This window comes from Trachypithecus francoisi, unplaced genomic scaffold (assembly GCF_009764315.1).
Source record: "Trachypithecus francoisi isolate TF-2019V2 unplaced genomic scaffold, Tfra_2.0 Lachesis_group9, whole genome shotgun sequence".
Taxonomy (NCBI): Eukaryota; Metazoa; Chordata; class Mammalia; order Primates; family Cercopithecidae; genus Trachypithecus; species Trachypithecus francoisi.
Window position 1 is genome coordinate 29,244,106 of NW_022681474.1, and position 23,709 is coordinate 29,267,814.

The 23,709-nt window shown below is 41.7% G+C and overlaps 2 protein-coding genes and 1 pseudogene across 20 annotated transcripts in view; 1 reads left to right on the forward strand and 2 right to left on the reverse strand.

The window, feature by feature from the left end:
- The window catches only part of MASTL (microtubule associated serine/threonine kinase like), a 35,013-nt gene extending 27,779 nt beyond the window's left edge, over positions 1 to 7,234 (forward strand). For all 3 annotated transcript variants that reach the window (XM_033208840.1, XM_033208838.1, XM_033208839.1), the window contains exons 10-12: positions 1,267 to 1,380; positions 1,775 to 1,876; positions 6,771 to 7,234. In XM_033208840.1, coding sequence (XP_033064731.1) covers positions 1,267 to 1,380; positions 1,775 to 1,876; positions 6,771 to 6,928 — 374 coding nt within the window. In that variant the 3' untranslated portion in view covers positions 6,929 to 7,234. The remainder of the gene's footprint in view (positions 1 to 1,266; positions 1,381 to 1,774; positions 1,877 to 6,770) is intronic.
- Positions 7,235 to 13,573: 6,339 nt separating this feature from the next.
- LOC117082936 lies at positions 13,574 to 13,726 on the reverse strand (annotated as a pseudogene).
- A 1,706-nt stretch (positions 13,727 to 15,432) lies between these two features.
- Positions 15,433 to 23,709, reverse strand: part of ACBD5 (acyl-CoA binding domain containing 5) — a 48,744-nt gene continuing 40,467 nt past the window's right edge. For all 17 annotated transcript variants that reach the window (XM_033208852.1, XM_033208857.1, XM_033208848.1 and 14 more), the window contains one exon: positions 15,433 to 17,673. In XM_033208852.1, the coding sequence (XP_033064743.1) occupies positions 17,661 to 17,673 (13 nt within the window). In that variant the 3' untranslated portion in view covers positions 15,433 to 17,660. The remainder of the gene's footprint in view (positions 17,674 to 23,709) is intronic.

Sequence of the window (23,709 nt, forward strand, 5' to 3'; positions counted from 1 at the left end):
TAAGTGAATATTCTTTGCTAAACTAATTTGTCCCTCTGTGTTCCTAAAAGGAATAAAGCCCCATTAAAATACTCTATAAGTAAGGCCTTCCCTAGTTACCAGGTTTTCCTTCAATTACTATAAATGTTGCTGCCTTATCTCATACCTTGTGCAGGATACAGAATAATCATGTAAATGTTTACATTTCCTGATATGAAATTGAGTAGTAGTCTGCCTATTTTAGAGAATAATTTTAGGATTTAGGATACATAACATATCCAGAATGTTAGAAATTATTAATAAATGAAAAAAATGGCTTTATCTTTTCTTTAATCAGCTGTGGTAATTGGTAATCTAAACTTCTTGGAAAATAAAGAGGAAAGCAGTTATCACATTGCCCAAGTGAAAACAATGTGGGTTATTGCACTTTTGATAATGCCAAAATGTGCACATATTAATGTTGCATATAGTGAGTATCTGGGGCGACGGTGTGGGCAATAAAGGAATTGACCAAGACAGTCATAGGTAAAGAAAGGCAAATTTATTAGAGGAAGTAGGAAAATACATTGTAAGGATGCAACAAGCAAGTCACCGAGAGGGGAGCTGATTACAAGGAGACAAAGGCTTGCTAGAGATGCTATAGGATGGTGCTTGTGCTAGAGAAGGCTGTGTGCTATACTGATAATGCCAAGGTTGCAGTAAGCTAACTCACATTTTTCTTTTCTTTTCTTTTTCTTTTTTTTTTTTTTTTTGAGACAGAGTCTTGTTCTGTCACCCAAGCTGGAGTGCAGTGGCGTGATCTCGGCTCATTGCAACCTCTGCCTCCCAGGTTTAGGCAATTCTCCTGCCTCAGTCTCCTTAGTAGCTGGGATTACAGGCATGTGCCACCACACCTGGCTAATTTTTCTATTTTTAGTACACACAGCCACCGTGTTGGCTGGGCTGGTCTTGAACTCCTGACCTCAGGTGATCCACCCTCCTCGGCCACCCAAAGTGCTGGGATTACAGGCATGAGCCACCGCGCCCAGCTCTACCTTGCATTTTTCTATCAGTCAAGGGTCTGGTGATATCTGGACACAGGACAATTGTGAGTTATTTGTATAGGAGGGCTGTACATCTTGGACCATGAAGAAAGGCAGACTTGCAGCTTATCTGCTTTTTCTTTTTGCTTTCCTCGGTCCCACCAGCCTAACTCCTTTTCCCCAATTAGGACTCCACAATTAATATTTCTGTTCATATATTTGTAGAGAATGCTTGCCACTTTAGCTCTTTCCTCTTCGCTTACAGGTCCTGCGGTAGACTGGTGGGCACTTGGAGTTTGCTTGTTTGAATTTCTAACAGGAATTCCGCCTTTCAATGATGAAACACCGCAACAAGTATTCCAGAATATTCTGAAAAGAGGTGATTCTTTTTCTCCTATTAAGATAGTCATTTACTGGCTGGGCATCTGTAATCCCAGCACTTTGGGAGGCCAAGGCGGGTGGATCGCCTGAGGTCAGGAGTTCGAGACAAGCCTGGTCAACATGGTAAAACCCCATTTCTACTAAAAAAATACAAAAAATTAGCTGGGCATGTTGGTGGGCAGCTGTAATCCCAGCTACTCGGAAGGCTGAAGCAGGAGAATCACTTGAACCTGGGAGGTGGAGGTTGCAATAAGCTGAGATTGCGCTATTGCACTCCAGCCTGGGTGACAAGAGTGAAATTCCATCTCAGAAAAAAAAAATAGTTATTTATCTCTGGGTATTATTATTTTGAGCAGTGATTAATAAGTTTATTTGTATATGTGTAATTTTAGATATCCCTTGGCCAGAAGGAGAAGAAAAGTTATCTGATAACGCTCAAAGTGCAGTAGAAATACTTTTAACCATTGATGATACAAAAAGAGCTGGAATGAAAGGTATGGTTTTGTGTTAATACACTGTTTTACCATTGATTTGTTCCAGATGGTGAATATTTATAAAAATAGCAAGTTCCGGCCTGGCACGGTGGCTCACGTCTGTAATCCCAGCACTTTGGGAAGCTGAGGTGGGCTGATCACAAGGTCAGGAGTTCGAGACCAGCCTGTCTGATATGGTGAAAGCCTCTCTCTACTAAAAAATACAAAAATTGGCCCGGCGCAGTGGCTCATGCCTGTAATCCCAGCACTTTAGGAGGCTGAGGCAGGCAGATCACGAGGTCAGGAGATCGAGACCATCCTGGCTAACATGGGGAAAACCCCAGTTCTACTAAAAATACAAAAAATTAGCTGGGCATGGTGGCGGGCGCTTGTAGTCCCAGCTACTCTGGAGGCTGAGGCAGGAGAATGGTGTGAACCCGGGAGACGGAGCTTGCAATGAGCCAAGATTGCGCCACTGCACTCCAGCCCAGGCGATGGAGCGAGATTCCGTCTCAAAAAAAAAAAAAAATTAGGCCAGGTGTGGTGGCGCACACCTGTAGTCCCAGCTACTCGGGAGGCTGAGGCAGGAGAATCACTTCAACCCAGGAGACAGACATTGCAGTGAGCAGAGATCGCGCCACTGCACTCCAGCCTGGGCGACAGAGTGAGACCCTGTCTCAAAAAAAAAAAAAAAAATCAAGTTCCAGTATAATACTAAGATAATCTGACTGCCAAATTGGTACAAAGATAATTCAGTGTATTTCTGCCCTCTAGGTATGCATTGATACATTGGTCCTTATTCTACATGAAAATTTAATGTGTCACATGGTAGAAGAGGCAAAAAAAAATTTAGTGTGGTCAAATAGCAATACTGTATTCATGCATTAAATTTTATTAATCGGTGGGTGCGGTAGCTCATGCCTTGCTAGAGGGATGTTCTGTAATTTCTTATTGCTTCATTTTTGATACTATTATTTATTGATAAATGTACTGGATCCCAGGTTGGCTCATGACAAACTTGGTATATTATAAACCACTCAATAGTCCTAGCACTTTGGGAGGCTGCAGCTGGCAATTGTTTGAGCTCAGGAGTTTGTGACCAGCCTGGGCAACATGGTGAAACTCTGTCTCTACAAAAAAATACAAAAAATAGCCAAGCAAGGCAGTGCGCACCTATAGTTCCAGGTACTTGGGGGCTTAGGCAGGAAGACTGCTTGAGCCCAGGAAGTCAAGGCTACAGTGAGCCATGTTCACGCCACTGCATTCCAGCCTGGGAAACAAAGTGAGACTCTGTCTCAAAAAAAAAAAATTATTAATCTCAAGTATCTAAAACAATCTTACCTCTTTTTTTTTTTTTTTTTAACATACATTATTATTGCTATTTATTTATTGAGAGACAGGGTCTCAGTATGTTGCTCAGGCTGGTCTTGAACTCCTGGGCTCAAAGGATCCTCCCACCTCAGCCTCCCAAAATGCTGGAATTAACAGGTGTGAGCCACCCATGCCTGTCCTAAAACAATCTTGTTAGTGTCTTGGGTTTTTCAAAGCCTGATAAGGAAATACAGGAAATCTTTTTTTATGAAAACTTCTGTTCTGTAATTTTTTAAAACAAATTTATTTTCCCTAATCTTGCTAGACGGATGTTCTGTAATTTCTTATTGCTTCATTTTTGATACTATTATTTATTGATAAATGTACTGGATCCCAGGTTGGCTCATGACAAACTTGGTATATTATAAACCACTCAATAGTTTTCTCAATGCAGGAGTATCTTAAACCCTAATTTGGAAACTAGTAAATCTCATTAGCAGCTGCCTTAAAATGCTTTTGTTGTTGTTGTTGAGACGGAGTCTTGCTGTGTCGCCAGGCTAGAGTGAAGTGGCGTGATCTCGGCTCACTGCAACCTCTGCCTCCCAGGTTCAAGTGATTCTCCTGCCTCAGCCTCCCAAGTAGCTGGGACTACAGGCATGTGCCACCACGCCCAGCTAATTTTTGTATTTTTTAGTAGAGACAGGGTTTCACCAAGTTGGCCAAGATGGTCTTGATCCCTTGACCTTGTGATCCTCCTGCCTTGGCCTCCCGAAGTGCTGGGATTTTAAAATCCTTTTTCTAATGAGGTATGGTAATATAGAGAAAAGCATTATGTCCCAAAATGCATTTCTATGTCAAGTAGGATTTATTCAGGAAAATGAGCTTCAGAAATATGTCATTTGCATCAGCATCTAGGTGTTCCTGTAATAAGATCAATAGTTGGTTTTTTTTTTGGTTTTTTTTTTTTTTGGTTTTGGGGTTTTTTTGAGATAGGTTCTGGGTCTGTCACCCAGGCTGGAATGCAGTGGCACAATCTTGGCTCACTGCAACCTGGGCTCAAGCGATTCTTCCACCTCAGCCTCCCAAGTAGCTGGTACTACAGGTGCACACTACCACACCCAGCTAATTTTTGTATTTTTAGTACAGATGGGGTTTCCCCGTGTTGCCCAGGCTGGTCTCGAACTCCTGGGCTCAAGCCATCCGCCCACCTTGGCCTCCCTAAGTACTGGGATTACAGGCATGAGCCACCACGCCTGGCCCAGTTTGTTTACTCACTGATTTAACCAATCCTATAGAGTGCCTTCTAGGAGCCAGGTGATACTGCTTCAGGCCCTGGGAATACCCTAAGGATGATCTAGACTCAGATTCCTGTCCTTGTGGAACTTACATTCTAGTGGAAAGAGAGACAGTGAACAGTTACAGATACAACATAATGTCATGTAGTGGTAAATACTGGGAAGAAAAATAAAGCAGGGTGAGAGGACATAAAGTGATGGCACGAGACTTCTTTTTAGACAGTGTGGTCAGGAAGACCTCTGTGAAGAGAGGCATTTGAGCAGAAACCTGTGTAAAGTGAGGGAGCAGACATTTGGAAACTCAGCTCTACCTTTTTCAAGACACTTCAGATTTAGATTATGCTACTTGAAACACATAAACACACAGATTTCAACTTCCGATGCTGTACATTGGATTTGGACATATTGAGTCCTTGTAGTATTATTTCAGAATAGATGTGAGTGTCCGAAGGCAACATATTGGTCAGATTGCTGTTATAAAAAACACTATCACTCATAAGAAGGATTTTTTTTTTTTTTTTTTGAGATGGAATCTCGTTCTGTTGCCCAGGCTGGAGTGCAGTGGCATGATCTCAGATCACTGCAGCCTCTGCCTCCCAGGTTCAAGTGATTCTCCCACCTCAGCCTCCCAAGTAGCTGGGACTGCAGGTGCGCCCCACCATGCCTGGCTAATTTTTGTATTTTTAGTAGAGATGGGGTTTCACCATGTTGGCCAGGCTGGTCTCGAACTCCTGACCTCAAGTGATCTGCCCACCTCAGCCTCCCAAAGTGCTGGGATTACAGGCATGAGCCACCACGCCTGGCCCAGAAGAGCATACTTTTATTTTACTAGGTAGAAGGAAATAGGAAAAATGACAGGTAATGAAATGGCAGTAAAGAAGTGAGGAAGGCTTTGAAATCTTGTAAGCAGAGCAGCTCTGTGATACAACGCTTCCAATGTAGCCATATGCTAGAAGTCAGTATGTTGTAGAGATGCAAGTCAGTGAAATCAAGGAAGTCAAAGAACCATGAAGAGAACGTGTCAGAAGTGTCGTCAGTGTATGTCTTGAAATCACCATGAGGGATAAGGACGGAGTGCAGGGAAGAAAGGGAGAGGAGGGTGAGCTTCATGCTAAAGCTGTCTAGGGCAATAGATACTGCTAAGGAATGTGGTGATAGAAACAGGTGGCAAGGTTTTACAGTAAGAATTGGAGCATTCATCATGGAAGATCAACGACATGGAAGGGTTATCAAGGAGCAGAAAGTAGGCCATGCTCTCTTCCCTTGAGTCAGGGATTCTGTAAGAAGATGCAAGCAGGGCGGGCACAGTGGCTCACACCTATAATCCCAGCACTTTGGGAGGCTGAGGCGGGTGGATCCCTTGAGGTCAGGAGTTCGAGACCAGCCTGGCCAACATGGTGAAACCCCATCTCTACTAAAAATACAAAAATTAGCCAGGTGTGGTGGTTCACATCTGTAATCCCAATTACTCAGGAGGATGAGGTGGGAGAATCGCTTGAACCTGGGAGGCAGAGTTTGCAGTGAGCTGAGATTGTGCCACTACACTCCAGCCTAGGTGACAGACAAAAAAAATAACCAGGCATGGGGCCACTCACCTGTAGTCCCAGCTACTTGGGAGGCTGAGGCAGGAGAATCACTGAACCTGGGAGATGGAGGTTACAGCGAGCCACGATTGCACCACTACACTCCGGATTGGGCAACGAAGAGAAACTCCATTTCAAAAAAAAAAAGATGTGAGGGCTGGGCGAGGTGACTCATGCCTGTAATCCCAGCACTTTGGAAGGCCAAAGTGGGCAGATCACCTGAGGTCGGGAGTTCGAGACCAACCTGGCCAACATGACAAAACCCCATCTCTACTAAAAATACAAAATTAGCCTGGCGTGGTGGTGTGCACCTGTAATCCTAGCTACTTGGGAGGCTGGGGCAAGAGAATCGCTTGAACCTGGGCGGCGGAGGTTGCAGTGAGCAGAGATTGTGCCACTGCACTTCAGCCTGGGCGACACAGCAAGACTCTGTCTCAAAAAAAAAAAAGATGTGAGAAAGATAGGCTTCTAAGTTAAGGCAAATCATTCATTCTGTCATTAAACAAATACAAACCAGGCACCTGTCTTATGCCAAGTAGTATTCAAAGTGGCCCATGTAGACCTTTGTGAAGTACGTGGCCTAACAGACATTAAACAAACGTCTGTGAAACTGGCATAATAAAGTAAGGTAAGTTATATGTGAGACATTCTCTTTTTATAATTCTTGTAAAGCAGTACTTACTTAGGTAATGAGACCATACTGTTTTGTTTTATATTTTTCCTAAGAACTAAAACGTCATCCTCTCTTCAGTGATGTGGACTGGGAAAATTTGCAGCATCAAACTATGCCTTTCATCCCCCAGCCAGATGACGAAACAGATACCTCCTATTTTGAAGCCAGGAATACTGCTCAGCACCTGACCGTATCTGGATTTAGTCTGTAGCACAAAAATTTTCCTTTTAGTCTAGCCTTGTGTTATAGAATAAGCTTGCATAATTATGTACTCCTTAATACTAGATTGATCTAAGGGGGAAAGATCATTATTTAACCTAATTCAGTGCGCTTTTAATGTACGTTACAGCTTTCACAGAGTTAACATAATGAAAGGCATATAGTCAATAATTTATCTTAATCTCAAAATTGTATATAAATCTTCAAAGCTTTTTTCATCTATTTATTTTGTTTATTGCACTTTATGAAAACTGAAGCATCAATAAAATTAGAAGACACTATCGAGAGTGAGCCACTAGCTTGATTTTCTTTCTCTGATTTCAGTTCACTGTTCAGTTTAGTATTAAAATAACAAAATAATCATACAGTTTCATTTGATTGTAATTTACTTGCATATGATTACCTTCAAAAGCTGTGTTCTTGAGGGCAATCATTTAAGCCATACTTGTGACTTCAGAAATGCAGCTGGAAGGCCGGGCGCAGTGGCTCACGCATGTAATCCCAGCACTGTGGGAGGCCAAGGCGGGTTGATCTTGAGGTCAGGAGTTCGAGACCATCCTGGCCAACATAATGAAACGCCGTTTCTACTAAAAATACAAAAATTAGCCGGGCATGGTGGCGGGCACCTGTAGTCCCAGCTACTCTAGAGGCTGAGGCAGGATAATCGCTTGAACCCAGGAGGCGGAGGTTGTGGTGAGCCAAAACCGTACCACTGCACTCCAACAGAATGACTCCGTCTCAAAATAAATAAATAAATAAATAAATAAATAAATAAATAAATAAAGGCAGCTAGAAAATTCCTTCGCTTAGTAACTCCTTTGGGGAATAAGGAATAAACAAAAAGACTAAGGCTTTCGTTTACTTTCCTAATGATACAGTTTTGCCCCCTTGATTTCCATTGGTGCTTACTCCACAATATGTATTTGTTTAAAATAGTACTGGAGGCCGGGTGCGATGGCTCACGCCTGTAATCCCAGCACATTGGGAGGCTGAGGCAGGCAAATGGCTTGAAACCTGGAGTTTGAGACCAGCCTGGCCAACATGGCAAAACCCCATCTCTACTAAAAATACAAAAATTAGCCAGGTATGGTGGTGCACACCTGTAGTCCTAGCTACTTGAGGCATGAGAATCGCTTGAATCCAGGAGGCAGAGATTGCAGTGAGCTGAGATCACGCCACTGCAATTCAGCCTGGGCAACAGAATGAGACTTGGTCTTAAAAAATAAAATAAAATAGTACTGGAACAATTAGGTGTGATATATTGTAGCAATTTGAATATCTTGTTCAATTTTAATAGAAAATGTGATGCTTTACATCTTATTGTCATTTATTTAAAACATGCAACATTATCAGAAACAGATTGATCCTTAAAAAACAAAACATAATTTTCTTTTGCTTAATAAATATAACTATCACAAGTACATCTGTCAACATCATTCTTTTCAACAAAGCGAGACCCCATCTCTGGGGAAAAAAAAAAACTTGTTCCTTTTGCACCTCGGGTTTAGTGTTTTTACTTTCCATTACCATCCCAATAAACAGCCCTGTTGTAGTTGACAAAATGTACAAATTTTAAAATGATTACAGTGAAAGATATACCATTATAATTAGTGCTATATAATTGAATCCATGGGTTAATGGTTTTACTGAGCTTGTTTTAGTAATAACTACTTAGATTTAATGGTCACTTCTAGTAAAATGTTCAAAATACAGTTGTTAAAAACTTGAATGTGAATTACATCTTTCCTTTAAATTAGGCAAAAGCATAGAATTATCTATTATCCTTTTACGGTATTTGCCAGTAGTAGAAAGAAAGTTTTGGAATCAAACAAAAATTGTTGAAATCACTGCTCTGCCACAATAAAAGGCCTCTGGCAGGTTAAACTGAGCTACTGATAACTCACTGTATAGTGGGGATTAATAGTGATTAATTAGGAGAGTTGGAATGAACAGAGTAGATTAAGGAACAAGCCAGTTTAGTTGCGACCCAGGATATTAACCGTAGCAGGGACTTGAAACATTACTGAATAATCGGGGAAATGCTCTCTGAGCATATTCCTAGTGCAGAAGACAATGGCCTTGAGTGGAAAGTTACACCGTTTAAACAGACCTAGCATGTGAAGCTATAATCACCTGAAATTCAGCCACAGGTAAGGCATGCTGTAATGGTATTTATTGGGAACAAGTGACTTATCTAAATTTATACCTGTCAAGATGTAGATTCAGACACTTGCTAAGGAAAAACCTAAGAGGAAAGAACAATGGGAAAAAGGGAATGGTTTTGACAGCTGATGTATATGTGTGCATGCACACCTTTAAAGAACACCAACGGCCACCAGTAGAAATCTATGCATCTTTTGCTATGAAGGATATCAGAATATATCATCCTAAAATGCCTCTTTGACATAAAAATATTTTTGAGCTAAAGGCAGTTAAGAAGCAGCAAACTAGGAAAGCTCTCCCCATCCCCCTTTCTGCCTAAAGGAAGGATATAAATTCTCCTTTGCTGGAGACAATTCTAGAGTCTTATCTACCAGGGACAGCACCAGAGGAATTGGCAAAGAAATCTTATTCAATTAGTTTCCTCCCACATACAGTGTTTGCCTTCCCAAAGGTTCCAGTCCTTGGAAGCCTAAAACCACTTTCCTTTGTCTTGTCATTTCTCTACAAATGTATTGTTCTTTGTTGAAGATGCTGTATGAACTAGAGTTCTAAGCCACTACTTTAGGTTATGTTTCATGGAGGTTTCTCCTATGTGATGTGTACTGCACACATTGATAAACTTGTTTTTCTGTTGTTAATATGTCTTGTTACAGGAATCCATCCCAACTAAGAACTCATGAGAGTTGAGGAAAAAACTTCTATTTCCTCCCTGACAGCTACATACAGTTTTTGTTTTTTGTTTTTTGAGACGGAGTCTCACTCTGTCGTCCAGGCTGGAGTGCAATGGCACGATCTCAGCTCACTGCAACCTCCGCCCCCCAGGTTCAAGTGATTCTCCTGCCTCAGCCTCCTGAGTAGCTGGGATTATAGGCCCCTGCCACCATGCCCATCTAATGTTTTGTATTTTTAGTGGAGACAGGGTTTCACTATGTTGGCCAGCCTGGTCTCAAACTCCTGACCTCGTGATCCACCCACCTCAGCCTCCCAAAGTGCTGGGATTACAGGCGTGAGCCACCCAGCCAGCTGTATACAGTTTGTATTAATAGAAAATAATTTGTGGCTGGACATAGTGGCTCACACCTGTATTTCCAGCACTTTGGACAGTTGAGGTGGAAGGACTGCTTGAGGCCAGGAGTTAGAGACTACCCTGGCCAACATAGCAAGACCCTGTCTCTATCTAAATTTTTTAAAAATTGTTTTTTAGGCTGGGCATGGTGGCTTACGCCTGTAATCTCAGCACTTTGGGAGGCTGAGATGGGTGGATCACCAGAGGTCAGGAGTTCAAGACCAACCTGGCCAACATGGTAAAACTCCATCTCTACTAAAAATACCAAAATTAGCCAGGTGTGGTGGTGCACGCCAGTAATCCCAGCTACTCGGGAGGCTGAGTCTGGAGAATTGCTTGAACCTGGGAGGTGGAGGTTACAGTGAGCCGAGATGGTGCCACTGCACTCTAGCCTAGGCGACAGAGCGAGACTCCGCCTCAAAAAACATTATTTAAATATGTTTTGTCCCACCCCCATTAAATGTTAAACAAATCCAGAAATTATGTTTCAAGAGTGGCCTGTTTATCTTGGCCCACCTATGTTAGAATTAAGTAAGATGAAGTACATAGCAAACATAAAAGGTGTTTAATAAATGGTAATTATTTGAACCCTAAGTAGCCTACTGCTTCCTGGAATATACACTTTAATTTTGGGTTTGGGAAGCGGTAACTATATAAAGCCTTGCTATTATGCTCCAAAACATCTTGAAGGACATTCAGGTCTAATTGCTCTATTTGCTACAAAGAACTGTCTTATTTTTAGCCATTTATAAAAATGCTGAGAGTCTGGAATATAGTACAAATATTTATTGTTTATGCTAGGTCTTTCAATTAATACCAAGTCAACTATGATGGGTCATTCTTTTAACTATGTGGAAAGTGTATTGTACGGGACAATATTTGAAGGAAGGAGACTGAATAAAAGGCTTCTGCACCAGCCCACCTGGGTTCAAGACATATTTTAGAGGCAGGAGCAACAGGACTTTACTGATACATGGGATGAGCCAGGTGAGAGAATGGAGGAGCCACATTTGACACCTAACTTCTGGCTTGAGCAGTTGGGTGGATTGTGGTGCTACACCCTGAACTGGCATGAGGGACAGGATGGGTAGACATACTAAGTTTGAGATGTCTGTGAGACACCCAAAAAAAGAATTCAAGAAACCAGCTGGACACCTCCAAATAAAAACGGTATGTCTGTAAGTTATTTTACACTCTTCCTTCAACAGGTGAATGAATAAACAGGCACATCTGTATCATGGGATATTATTCGGTGCTAAGAAAAAATGAACTACAATGAAAAGACACAGATGAATCTGAAGTGCATATTACTAACTGGAAGAAGCCAGTCTGATAAGGCGACACACTATGATTCCAAATATATGACACTGTAGAAAAGGCACAACTATAGAGACAGTAAAAAGATCTCTGGTTGCCAGAAGTTAGCAGGGAAGGATGACTAGGTGGAGCACAAAGGATTTTTTAGGGCAGTGAAACTACTCCGTATGATATAATGGTGGATACATATTTTAAATTTGTCAAAACTCATAGGATGTACACTAAGAATGAGCCCGATGGTAATGATATGTCCATGTTGGTTCATCAGATGAAACAAATGTACCACTCCACCAGATGTTGATGGTGGAAAAGGTTGTGCAGGTGGGGCGGTGGGGAGAGGAGGCTGGAATATGGGAACTCCCCTTTCCACTTGATTTTATTGTAAACCTAAAACAGTTCTGAAAAATAAAGTCTATGGCCAGATGCGGTGGCTCACGCCTGTAATCCTAACACTTTGGGAGGTCGAGGCAGGCAGATCACCTGAGGTAAGGAATTTAAGACCAGCCTGGCCAACATGGTGAAACCCCATCTCTACCAAAAATACAAAAAATTAGCTGGGTGTGGTGGTAGCGCTAGTAATCCCAGCTACTCGAGGCTGAGGCAAGCGGAATCACTTGAACCCCAGGAGGCAGAGGTTGCAGTGAGCAGAGACCACACCTCTGCACTCCAGCCTGGGTGACGAGAGGGAAACTCTGTCTCAAAAAATAAATAACAATAAAATCTATAAACACCTAACAACACATCTTAACTAGAAAAGCAAAAACAAACCCCAAATTAGTAGAAGAAATAATAAGATAACAGCAGAAACAAATGAAACTGAAACCCCCCAAAATACAAAAGATTTTTAAAAATGAACTTGGTTTACTTTGAAAACAAAATCAACAAACCTTTAGCCAGACTAAGAAAAAGGAATACCTAAGTAAATAAAATCAAAGATGAAAAAGGAGACATTACAACTGATACCGCAGAAATCCGAAGAAGCATCAGACTACTGGGAACGAATATATGCCAAAAAACTGGAAAACCTACAAGAAGTGGATACATTCCTTGACACATTTTTTTTTTTAAAGTCTACATCCAAAGCAGGGATTGTAAAAAAAATAATTTTAAAAAGTCTAATGGGGGCTGGAGATGGGGTGGCTTAAACACTCTCTCTCCTAGTTCCATGAAATAAATCCCAGAGAGTAACTGCTGGTTCTATGCCCATCACTGGTATATCACTGTGGTCACGAGAATGGGATATAAGTTGACCAGGTTGAGTCACATGTCCGTTACTGTGAGTCGCGATGGGCCAGCAATGGGCTTAGCTGGGTGTTCCATTTAGCAGCATCCCCAGAATCATTGGATTCCGGTGGAAGAGGAAGAGCGCTCCAAGGGAAGATGGGAGGGGACAGAAGAGAGGGGAAAAGGTGATGAGTAAAATTTAAAAAATAATTGCTACTCCCTTGCCTGATTTTATGTAGGTATAAAAAGTTCTCTTCAGGCCGGGCGCGGTGGCTCACGCCAGTAATCCCAGCACTTTGGTAGGCCGAGGCAGGTAGATCACGAGGTCAAGAGTTCAAGACCAGCCTGGCCAATATGGTGAAACCCCTGTCTGTACTAAAAATACAAAAATTAGCAGGGCATGGTGGCGGGCACCTATAATCCCAGCTACTCAGGAGGCTGAGGCAGAGAATTGCTTGAACCCGGGAGGGGGAGGTTGTAGTGAGCCGAGATCGCGCCACTGCATACTCCAGCCTGCTGGGCAACAGAGTGAGATTCTTTCAAAAAAAAAAAAAGTTTCCTTCAACACATATTAAAAAGGAAATTTCTCTTTTTTTGGTTTTTCTTTTTTTCTTCCTCCCTCCCTCCCTCCCTCCCTTCCTCTCTCTCTTTTCTTCCTTCTCTGTGTGTGTGTTTGTGTGTGTGTCTTGCTCTATTTCCCAAGCTGGAGTGCAGTGGCAAGTGAATCACCTGAGTTCAAGACTAGCCTGGCCAACATGGAAAAACCCCGTCTCTACTAAAAATACAATAAATGACCCAGGCAAGGTGGCTGGCGCCTACAATCCCAGCTACTCAGGAGGCTGAGGCAAGAGAATCGCTTGCACCCGGGAGGCGGAGGTTGCAGTGAGCCGAGATCATGCCGCTGCACTCCAGCCTGAGCAACAGAGCGGGACTCTGTCTCAAAAGAAAAAAAAAAAAAAGATATTGTACTAATAAGAACGGATACTACCATTTATCTTAGCCAAAAGGCTGAGAAGTGATTAAATAATTTTGTATACAAAAATATAACTATGAGAGCCAGTTCTAGCCAATGAGATGTGAGGAGTCTCCTGTGTGGGACTTTCGAGAAAGTTACTATTTCCTGATCAGATGGAAAAATACAACTGTTAATTGCCTTCTGTGCTTCACTCTGTGCCTGCCTATAACGTAGACATTAGATCTAAATGTACGTCACTATCTTGCAAGCATGAAGACAAAGGCTACACACTAAAGATGGGAGAAAGAAAGACAGGAGGAGCCTGTCTACCTAATGGCATTGTGGAAGCACCTTCCCAGCCCTGGACTTCTATCTCCAGACTTATATCAAAGGAAAAGACCCAGTTACTTGGTCAAGCCACCACAGTTGGGTTTCTATTACATGCAGCAGAATAATGATACCTTAAATGATACATCACTTTTATCATTCTCTAGAAATTACAAGTCATAGATGGGTATTAAAAACATAAAACCCAGGCCAGGTGCAGTGGCTCACACCTGTAATCCCAGCATTTTGGGAGGCTGAGGTGGGCAAATCACCTGAGGTCAGGAGTTCAAGACCAGCCTGACCAACATGGAGAAATCCCGTGTCTACTAAAAATACAAAAAATTAGCCGGGCGTGGTGGTGTATGCCTGTAATCCCAGCTCCTCGGGAGGCTGAGGCAGGAGAATCACTTGAACCTAGGAGATAGATGTTGCAGTGAGCCGAGATGGCACCATTGTACTGCAGCCTGGGCAACAGGAGCAAAACTTACGTCTCAATTAAAAAAAAAACAAACAAAACACCTCTCATCATTTTCCACATAAGACCAGAGATGTGTATTTAAGATGGTTGATTAGGGCTGGGTGCAGTGACTCACGCCTGTAATCCCAGCACTTTGGGAGGCAGAGGTGGGAAGATCACCTGAGGTCAGGAGTTCAAGACCAGCCTAGCCAACATGGCAAAACCCCGTCTCTACTAAAAATACAAAAAATTAGCCAGGTGTGGTGGTGGCTGCCTGTAATCCCAGCTATGTGGGAGGCTGAGACAGGAGAATTACTGGAACCTGGGAGGCAGAGGATGCAGTAAACCGAGATCATACCACTGCAATCCAGCCTGGGCGACAGAGCAAGACTCCATCTCAAATAATAATAATAATAATAAGATGGTTGATTAGGGGTCATTGTGTGGCTGTGGGAAGCTATTTATTTGGTATAAGAACTGAAACCGGCTGAGCGCAGTGGCTCACTCCCATAATCCTAGCACTTCGGGAGGCCGAGGTGGGTGGATCACGAGGTCAAGAGATGGAGATCATCCTGGCCAACATGGAGAAACCCCGTCTCTACTAAAAATACAAAACTTAGCTGGGCATGGTGGCGTGCGCCTATAGTCCCAGCTACTCAGGAGGCTGAGGCAGGAGAACCGCTTGAACTTGAGAGGCGGAGGTTGCAGTGAGCTGAGATTGTACCACTGCACTCTAGCCTGGCGACAGGGTGAGACTCTATCTCAAAAAAAAAAAAGTAAAACCAAGAATCTGACTGAATTGCTAATATTCTCAACTAGATGACTACATAAGTTAAATTTCATCCCAGTTTCTGATTTTTATCAAATTGTATGGAATAGCACGGCGTTATTTTGAGAGTCATAATTACTTTATGTGCGACTGCTACTTACTCTCATTGGATTCTTACCTAATCAATGGACTAACAGTAACAAGTAATAAAAGCCATATCATTTCTCATTAAGCTTTTATTTTTAACTTAGTTTTACAATAAACAGAAAAGAACTTGATCATTAAAAAAATACCATAGCTGTCAAGTTTAAATGAGGTTCTTATTAAACAAAGCAAGAACACTATATCCTATAATTACATCTTTACTTTTATATACAAGAACTGTGTGCAAAGTGCTTTTCAAACTATAAAATAAGACTTTGGAACAGGATAGAAATGGTTATCCCTAGGAGTTAGTTATCCCAGACTGCTTATAATGATTCACAACTGCTTATACTCTTAATTTTCATTTTATTTATGTATATACTAAGAGAAAAGCCACTTTTTACTGATACCAAATTAATATCTAATTTTTTAAAATAATCTTTGATCCACAGGTCTAAATGTTATTTTTACATATAAATTCAGTTGCTTGCTTCACTTTTTCCTCAATAAATAGGGAACACTTTTTTAAAAGCAAATAGTAGTAGATCCCTTTAGACAGACATATTTTAATCAGTGTGGAATTAAATAATTAAAGTTATCTGAAAGAAAATAATAAGGAAAAAAGGGTTTGGGAAAAGTAAATTGTATTCTTATACTTTTCAGGCAAGCAAAGAACTATCCTGTATACTAAAGACAGATTAATTCTTTCTTATTTAAAACACTCTGAACATATGATGCTAAACCCAACATCACACATCTTGAAAATGCTTAAAAATTATTTGCTACAGGCCAGGCGCAGTGGCTCATGCCTGTAATCCCAGCCCTTTGGGAGGCTGAGGCGGGCAGATCACCTGAGGTTGGGAGTTTGAGATCAGCCTCATCAACATGGAGAAACCCTGTCTCTACTAAAAATACAAAATTAACCAGGCATGGTGGAGCATGCCTCTAATCCCAGCTACTCGGGAGGCTGAGGCAGGAGAATCACTTGAATCCAGGAGGTGGAGATTGCAGTGAGCCGAGATCGCGCCATTGCCCCCTAGCCTGGGCAACAAGAGAGAAACTCCGTTTAAAAAAAAAAAAAAAAAGTATTTGCTACAAAGAGTGAATCAAAGAAATCTTCAAAGCACAAGGTATATCTAAGTGAGCAGGAAGTTTTGGAAGGCATACAGGAGAAGTCTCCAAGGATCTAAATTATAGTCTTCTTTTTGGTCTAGATGAGAGAGGTGGGGAAGAGGGACTTAGATTTCTGTTAGTTAGGCATGCCTTATTCCTATGGAAGCATTTGGCCCGTTAGCTTGCAAATCCCTCCAGTACTGTGAAGTAGGTGTATCTAAAATAGTATACCCCGAAGGAAAAACTGAGGCACTAAGAGGTTAAGAGTCCAGTCTGTATAGTTCATCAGTTGCACAAAAGTGATTTTCATGTGTTTCCTTTTTGACTGCTGTAAAAACAGTAAAAATAAGTTTTCATTTTATATTTCAAAGCACCCTATGAAGCAGACACTAGATATCCTCAGTTAAAGAAAAATGATTACAAAGGAATACATATTTGTATGGTTGAATAAAAACCTCATTAATCATCTACAGGCTCAGAATACACTTTTAAACCTACATGAAGCTCATTCTTCACCATTTCCATCAGCGGGTTATGTCTAGTCTGCAAATCATTTATAAAAACTCAGTCTGGTACACAGGACTCTACTTTTTAATAATGATGCCTGAACACCAAACTCAAGAGTTGTGAACGCCCCAGAAAGATCATGCGCAGCCCACAAAGTGAATACGACGATTCTTCCTGTGGTTTTGTACTACGTGGCATGGCGACTCCATGACTAAGATATGAAGTCGATTACATCTCATTTGAAATTCACTCCTGGTTTGCATTCTTTCTTTTATTTAATTTAGAAAATTAAAAATAATAACTTATAAATTTGATCTCATTATCACAATGGTACCTTTGAAAAGCAGCTTATGTTACTCTATGGAAGATAATTAGGTAAACCTGTTACCAAATGATCATTAATAATTTAATGTCCTTCAAGTTCAAGGGCAGGGTAAATCTGTGTATACTACTTATAACCTAGCAGAGATTGATTATTCAAGTATCAGCAATATTAGTCCTTAAAATGTTATCGCTTGTGTAGTGCAAAATATATATGTGTATATATGTACACAAACCAAACTACTGGACAAAAAAAGCAATTTAATCATCACAAACTAAGATTTTCTCGTCAACAGCACAATCCAGTTCATTCTGAGGTCATCCAGTTCCAGTAGTCTTCTTGAGGAAAATACCATTTTCCTCAGTTCAGTTTTCTTTAAAAAGAAAATAAAAACCAATTTTCTGTGAGTATGAATGCAAATAATTCTCTGGATGGTAATATAATAATACCAAATTCAAAATAAAACCATAACATTACCAACAGTCTTTATAAAACTACTTCATATGACTTGAAGCCCGATAGGAAAGATCCAATTACAAGTGCTGACATTACCAAACAATTTTATACTATTTATTTATTTTTTTTTTGAGGCAAAGTCTTGCTCTGTCGTCCAGGCTGGAGTGCAATGGCGCCATCTTGGCTCACTGCAACCTCCGCCTCCCAGGTTCAAGCGATTCTCCTGCCTCAGCCTCGCAAGTAGCTGGCATTACAGGCACCCGCCACCACACCCGGGCAATTTCTGTATTTCTAGTAGAGACAAGGTTTCGCCATCTTGAACTCCTGACCTCAGGTGATCTACCCACCTCGGCCTCCCAAAGTGTTGGGATTACAGGCGTTAGCCATGGCGCCTGGCCATCCCGGCCAGTTTTTAATAAATAATTTAAATGTACATTCATCCTCTCTTACCTTCTAGATTCTTACCCTTTTCTAATTACTGGACACAATTAAGATTTGTGGAAATGACTTCATAATTTTATCAAAATGGAAAAGTTGTGAAACAAATGCTTGACAAAACTGTAAGAGGATAATAGATGTACGACCTGGACTATTCATTTAATCAACATGAGTTATGTTTCTATTAGTTTCCAGGCTCTGTGCCAGGCCCTGGGCTTTCAGAGATAAACAAGGCAGGCTCTCAGGCCTCAAGACAGCTCTCGGTTTAGGTGGTGGAGGAGGAAGAGGCACATAAACCCCAAACTTGGATATATACAATGTGATGGTTTCAAAGACAGAGGAGTGAATGAACTATCAGAAAAGGCTGAGCTCGTTAGCACAAGACACACAATCACATATGATCTGAGTTCTGCTCCAAAATCTACAAACCCTGCCCAACACTCAAGATGCCAAAATGCCTGAAACTCTCATAACAGATTGATTCCTCTCTGTAGAAATACTCTTATGCAACTCCTTTGGCAGGAGTGATATTTTAAATAATCAGATCATTCCTTATCCTCTACAGAAATCCTCTTATGTACATCTCCTTGGCAGGAGTGACATTTTAAATAGATCAACTTTCACATAACAGAAGGAGATCCCAGCTGCATGAAGAAAACAGGCCCCTGGAGGAAGAGAATTGAAATGGTTGACAAAGACAAGAGAGATGTGGATCGTTGTAAAGACAAACTGCCTGAGTGAGGTTTGAGCAAAAATGTTAGCCATGGGGTGCCTGAACAATTAGCAACACTTATCAAGAATCTGCGTGATGCAGATTACTACACACAATCCTTTGCAGATTTATAAAAGGGCAGACAAAGCTGGAACGGTAGCTCACGCCTGTAATTCCAGCACTTTGGGAGGCCGAGGCGAGCAGATCACAAGGTCGGGAGATCAAGACCATCCTGCTAACATGGTGAAACTCCGTCTCTACTAAAAATACAAAAAATTAGCCGGGCGTGGTGGCGGGTGCCTGTAATCCCAGCTACTCGGGAGGCTGAGGCAGGAGAATCGCTTGAACCTGGGAGGCGGAAGTCGCAGTGAGCCGAGATCACGCCACTGCACTCCAGCCTGGGAGACAGAGCAAGACTCTGTCTCAAAAAATAAAATTAAATTAAAACAATAAAAAAGGGCAGACAACTTGGTCTCTGAACCCCCAATCTTTTTGTTTTTTTTTTTTGAGACAGAGTCTCGCTCTATCACCCAGGCTGGAGTGCAGTGGTGCGCGATCTCAGCTCACCGCAACCTCCACCTCCCGGGTACAAGCTATTCTCCTGCCTCAGCCTCCTGAAATGCTGGGATTACAGGTGTGAGCCACTGTGCCCAGTCTGAACCCCCAATCTTCTAAGATAATAGAGTGAACATAAATCACTGTCTTCAGAACTTTAGACTTGTTTTCAGGCTCTTAGTGAGATCTTTCTGTTTTGTTTTTTTCTAAATCAACTTGCAAAATGGAGGGTATGGTGTGATAGAAGAAAAGTCACAGGAAACAACAGATAAGGGAACAGGAATAAATTCTGCCTTACCCCTCACTGTGGTGAATGCTGCTCTAGCTGCACTGCTACGGTTCCTTCTCCTCCTTAGAAGCCTGGGCCTGACTTTTTGTGTCAGTGCCTTCTGCCCTAGGCTCCATTTGGAGAATATTCTTCCTGAGACCCTCTCCACTCCCAACAAGTTTGTATTTATTACCTCTCTACTGAAGGCTGAATGTCCCCAAGATTACATGATAGCACATTTAGGAATCTGGGCAGGCTGCTTAAGAAAACTGGTTAGTCGAGACTATCCTGGCTAACACGGTGAAACCCTATCTCTACTGAAAATACAAAAACAAAATTAGCCTGGCGTGGTGGCGGGGGCCTGTAGTCCCAGCTACTCGACTACTCGGGAGACTGCGGGACAATGACATGAACCCGGGATGGGGAGCTTGCTGTAAACCGAGATAATGCCACTGCAATCCAGCCTGGGCGATACAGCGAGACTCCATCTCAAAAAAGAAAACTGGTTAGAAACATCCTTTCCTTCAAAGTAATGTCAGAGGCATGTGAACCAGAGCAACTCCATCTTGAATAGGATCAGGGTAAAATGAGGCTGAGATCTACTGGGCTGCATTCCCAGATAGTTAAGCCATTCTAAGTTACAGGATGAGACAGCAGGTCGGCACAAGATACAGGTCATAAAGACCTTGCTGATAAAACAGGTTGCAGTAAAAAAGCTGGCTAAAACCCACCAAAACCAAGATAGTGATGAGCGTGACCTTTGGTCTTCCTCACTGCTACACTCCCACCAGTGCCATGACAATTTACAAATGCCATGGCAACATCAGGAAGTTACCCTATATGGTCTAAAAAGGGGAAGCACGAATAATCCACCCCTTGTTTAGCATATCATCAAGAAATAACCACAAAAATGGGCAACGAGCAGCCATAATTCTATCCCTCTACTTTCTTTTTTCTTTTTTTTTTTTTAAGATGGAGTCTCACTGTGTCACCTAGGCTGGAGTACAGTGGCATGATCTCAGCTCAGTGCAACCTCCACCTCTGGGTTCAAGCAATTCCCCTGCCTCAGCCTCCCTAGTACCACAACCAGCTAATTTTTGCATTTTTAGTAGAGATGGGGTTTCACCATGTTGGTCAGGCTGGTCTTGAACTCCTGACCTCAGATGATGGGCCCACCTCAGCCTCCCAAAGTGCTGGGATTACAGGCGTGAGCCACCACGCATGGCCTATTCCTCTACCTTCTTAAACTTGCTTTCACTTTACTCTTACAGACTTGCCCTGAATTTTTTCTTGTGTAAGATCCAAGAACGCTCTCTTGGGGTCTGGATTGGGGCCCCTTTCTTATAACAGTAATATTTAGGCTGGGCATGGTGGTTCAGTCCTGTAATCCCAGTACAAGAGAGACTGAGGTGGGAGGATCTCTTGAGGGCAGGAGTTCAAGACTAGCCTTGGCAATACAGTGAGACCCCATCTCAACAAAAACTAAGAAAATTAGCTGACACCTGCCTGTAGTCCCAGCTTCTCAGGAGGCTGAGGCAGGAGGATTGCTTGAGCCCAGAAGTTTGAGGCTGCAATGACCAATGATTGTGCCATTACACTGCAACCCAGGCAAGAGAGTGAGACCTTGTCTCAAATAAATAAATAAATAAATAAAGTAATAGTTTAAGAGTAGTTCTTAGACTTAACAGGTCTGCTTTCAGTGTTTAACTCAAGGATAATTTTAATAGCAGAGCTGTCAGGCTAGACAACCAGGGAGAGGTGTTACCACAGGAGACTGTTCAGGGCCTATTTCTGAACAAGAAGTCTGCAGGCTTTGTTCTTCCTATCACATACAGAATTTTCTTCTGATTCATTGCAGAGTGATAGCGTAAGAAATCTCTTTGACTTTTAAATTTATATTATTCCACACTAGGAAAAAAAAACAGCAGACTTTATGTATTACTTTTTTTTTTTTTTTTTTTTTGAGACGGAGTCTCGCTCTGTCGCCCAGGCTGGAGTGCAGTGGCCAGATCTCAGCTCACTGCAAGCTCAGCCTCCCGGGTTACGTATTACTTTTAATGTTGAAGGAAAAGATATTTATTTTCAAAAGCTTATCACAGGTTCAGTGCACTGGCTCACGCCTGTAATCCCAACACTTTGGGAAGCCGAGGCGGCTGGATCACCTGAGGTCAGGAGTTGGAGACCAGTCTGGTCAACATGGCGACACCCCATCTCTACTAAAAATACAAAAATTAGTTGGGCGTGGTGGCGCATGCCTGTAGTCCTACCTACTCAGGAGGCTGAGGCAAGAAAATCACTTGAACCCAGGAGGCAGAGGTTGCAGTGAGCCGAGATCACGCCACTGCACTCCAGCCTCCAGTCCTATAGGTTTTATATACATATAAGACTATCCTATCTCTATTGGACATATCCTAGTATATCGGTGTCCACATGCATATTTATTCAATAAAATGAACGCTTTTCCATGTCTTATGGTACTTCTGTTTGCCATCTTGCCCAAAGAGGGATTCAGTCATAGACTCAACACATATTTATTGAGCACCTACTACATGCTAGACACTGTTTTGGGGGATAAGCTACAGGATGATCCCTATTATGAGTAGGGCACACCCTCTATTTGCCCACACTTTCCCCATCCTAATCAGATTTCTAGACCTTTCTCTTAATCTCTAACACAGAACCTATCTCTTCCAAACCATACAACTGCTCTCTGGTCTTCATTCCTTTAACTAGCAGATTAAAAATTGCTAAACAATGCTAGATGAAAAGATGTCTAAATCCCCTCAAGGCTAAAACTTATTTCCACCATATCAAATATGACCCTACCACCAACCACAGTTAATCTATTACATATATAAGCAAACAATATGTAAAAATACTACACCTCATCAAAAGGAAGTTGCACAGCGCTGCAGAATTTGCAATTTGGAAGGATCAAACAGTTAACATACAGTAAAAAACTTATAAAGGTTCAATAAGAACCAAGTAGAAAACTAAAAATAGGAAAGAGTTTCTACATTCAGAGACATCTATGAACAGCTAAAAGGGATATTTAGGAGAAATAGTGAACAATCTTTTACAAAACTTCTACTAGTAAGGAACATTTTAAAAATTTTTAGAAAGACTCCAATTTTATGTGACTGTTGAAGCTGAGTGTGGTTTGTTTTTTCAGTCTTTAATGAATTGATAAGCTGCTTCCATCTTAAGCATAAAATAAATTATTAACCAAAGTAAGCTTTAGGGTTTTTTTTTTTTTCCAAGCAAATTCCTCTACTCTCGAACTCCCAACTTTCCACAATGGAAACATGAAAAGGAACTTTGAGATGCATTAAAAATATGTAAACATCTACCCATAGTGGCACAGAGTTCTGCTGCTTATATCCAGCATTACTACATATCTAACAAATGCTTGGTTCTTCTTTCCTATTACCAGGGATATTTTAATGTAAAACACTGTGTAGCACTAAACCCAACCATCACAGGAGGAATTGAAAATGTGTAGAAGAAGAAAAGAAAGGATTTAAATTCAGGTCTGTATCTTTTTTTTTGATTTTTTGAAACAGTCTCACTCCATCACCCAGGCTGGAGTGCAGTGGCATGATCATGATTCATGGCAGCCTCAACCTCCTGGGCTCAAGTTGATCCTCCCGCCTCAACCTCCCGAGTATCTGGGACTAGAGACGTGCACAACCAACCCGGCTAATTTTTTATTTAATTTTTTAAAGTTTTTGTAGAGACAGTCTCACTTTCTCACCCAGGCTGTTCTTGAATTCCTGGGCTCAAGCAATCCACCCAACTCAGCTTCCCAAAGTCCTGGGATTATAGACATGAGCCATCACACCCGGCAACTTTTTAGATTTAAGGATTTTCTTGAACCCAAGGGTTTGGCCTCAGGTTATTCCTAACATGGACATGGACAGACTCAGAGTTACTTTCAGGGATTCCAATCTATTATTTTCTGGCCTATTTGAGGTATCTTG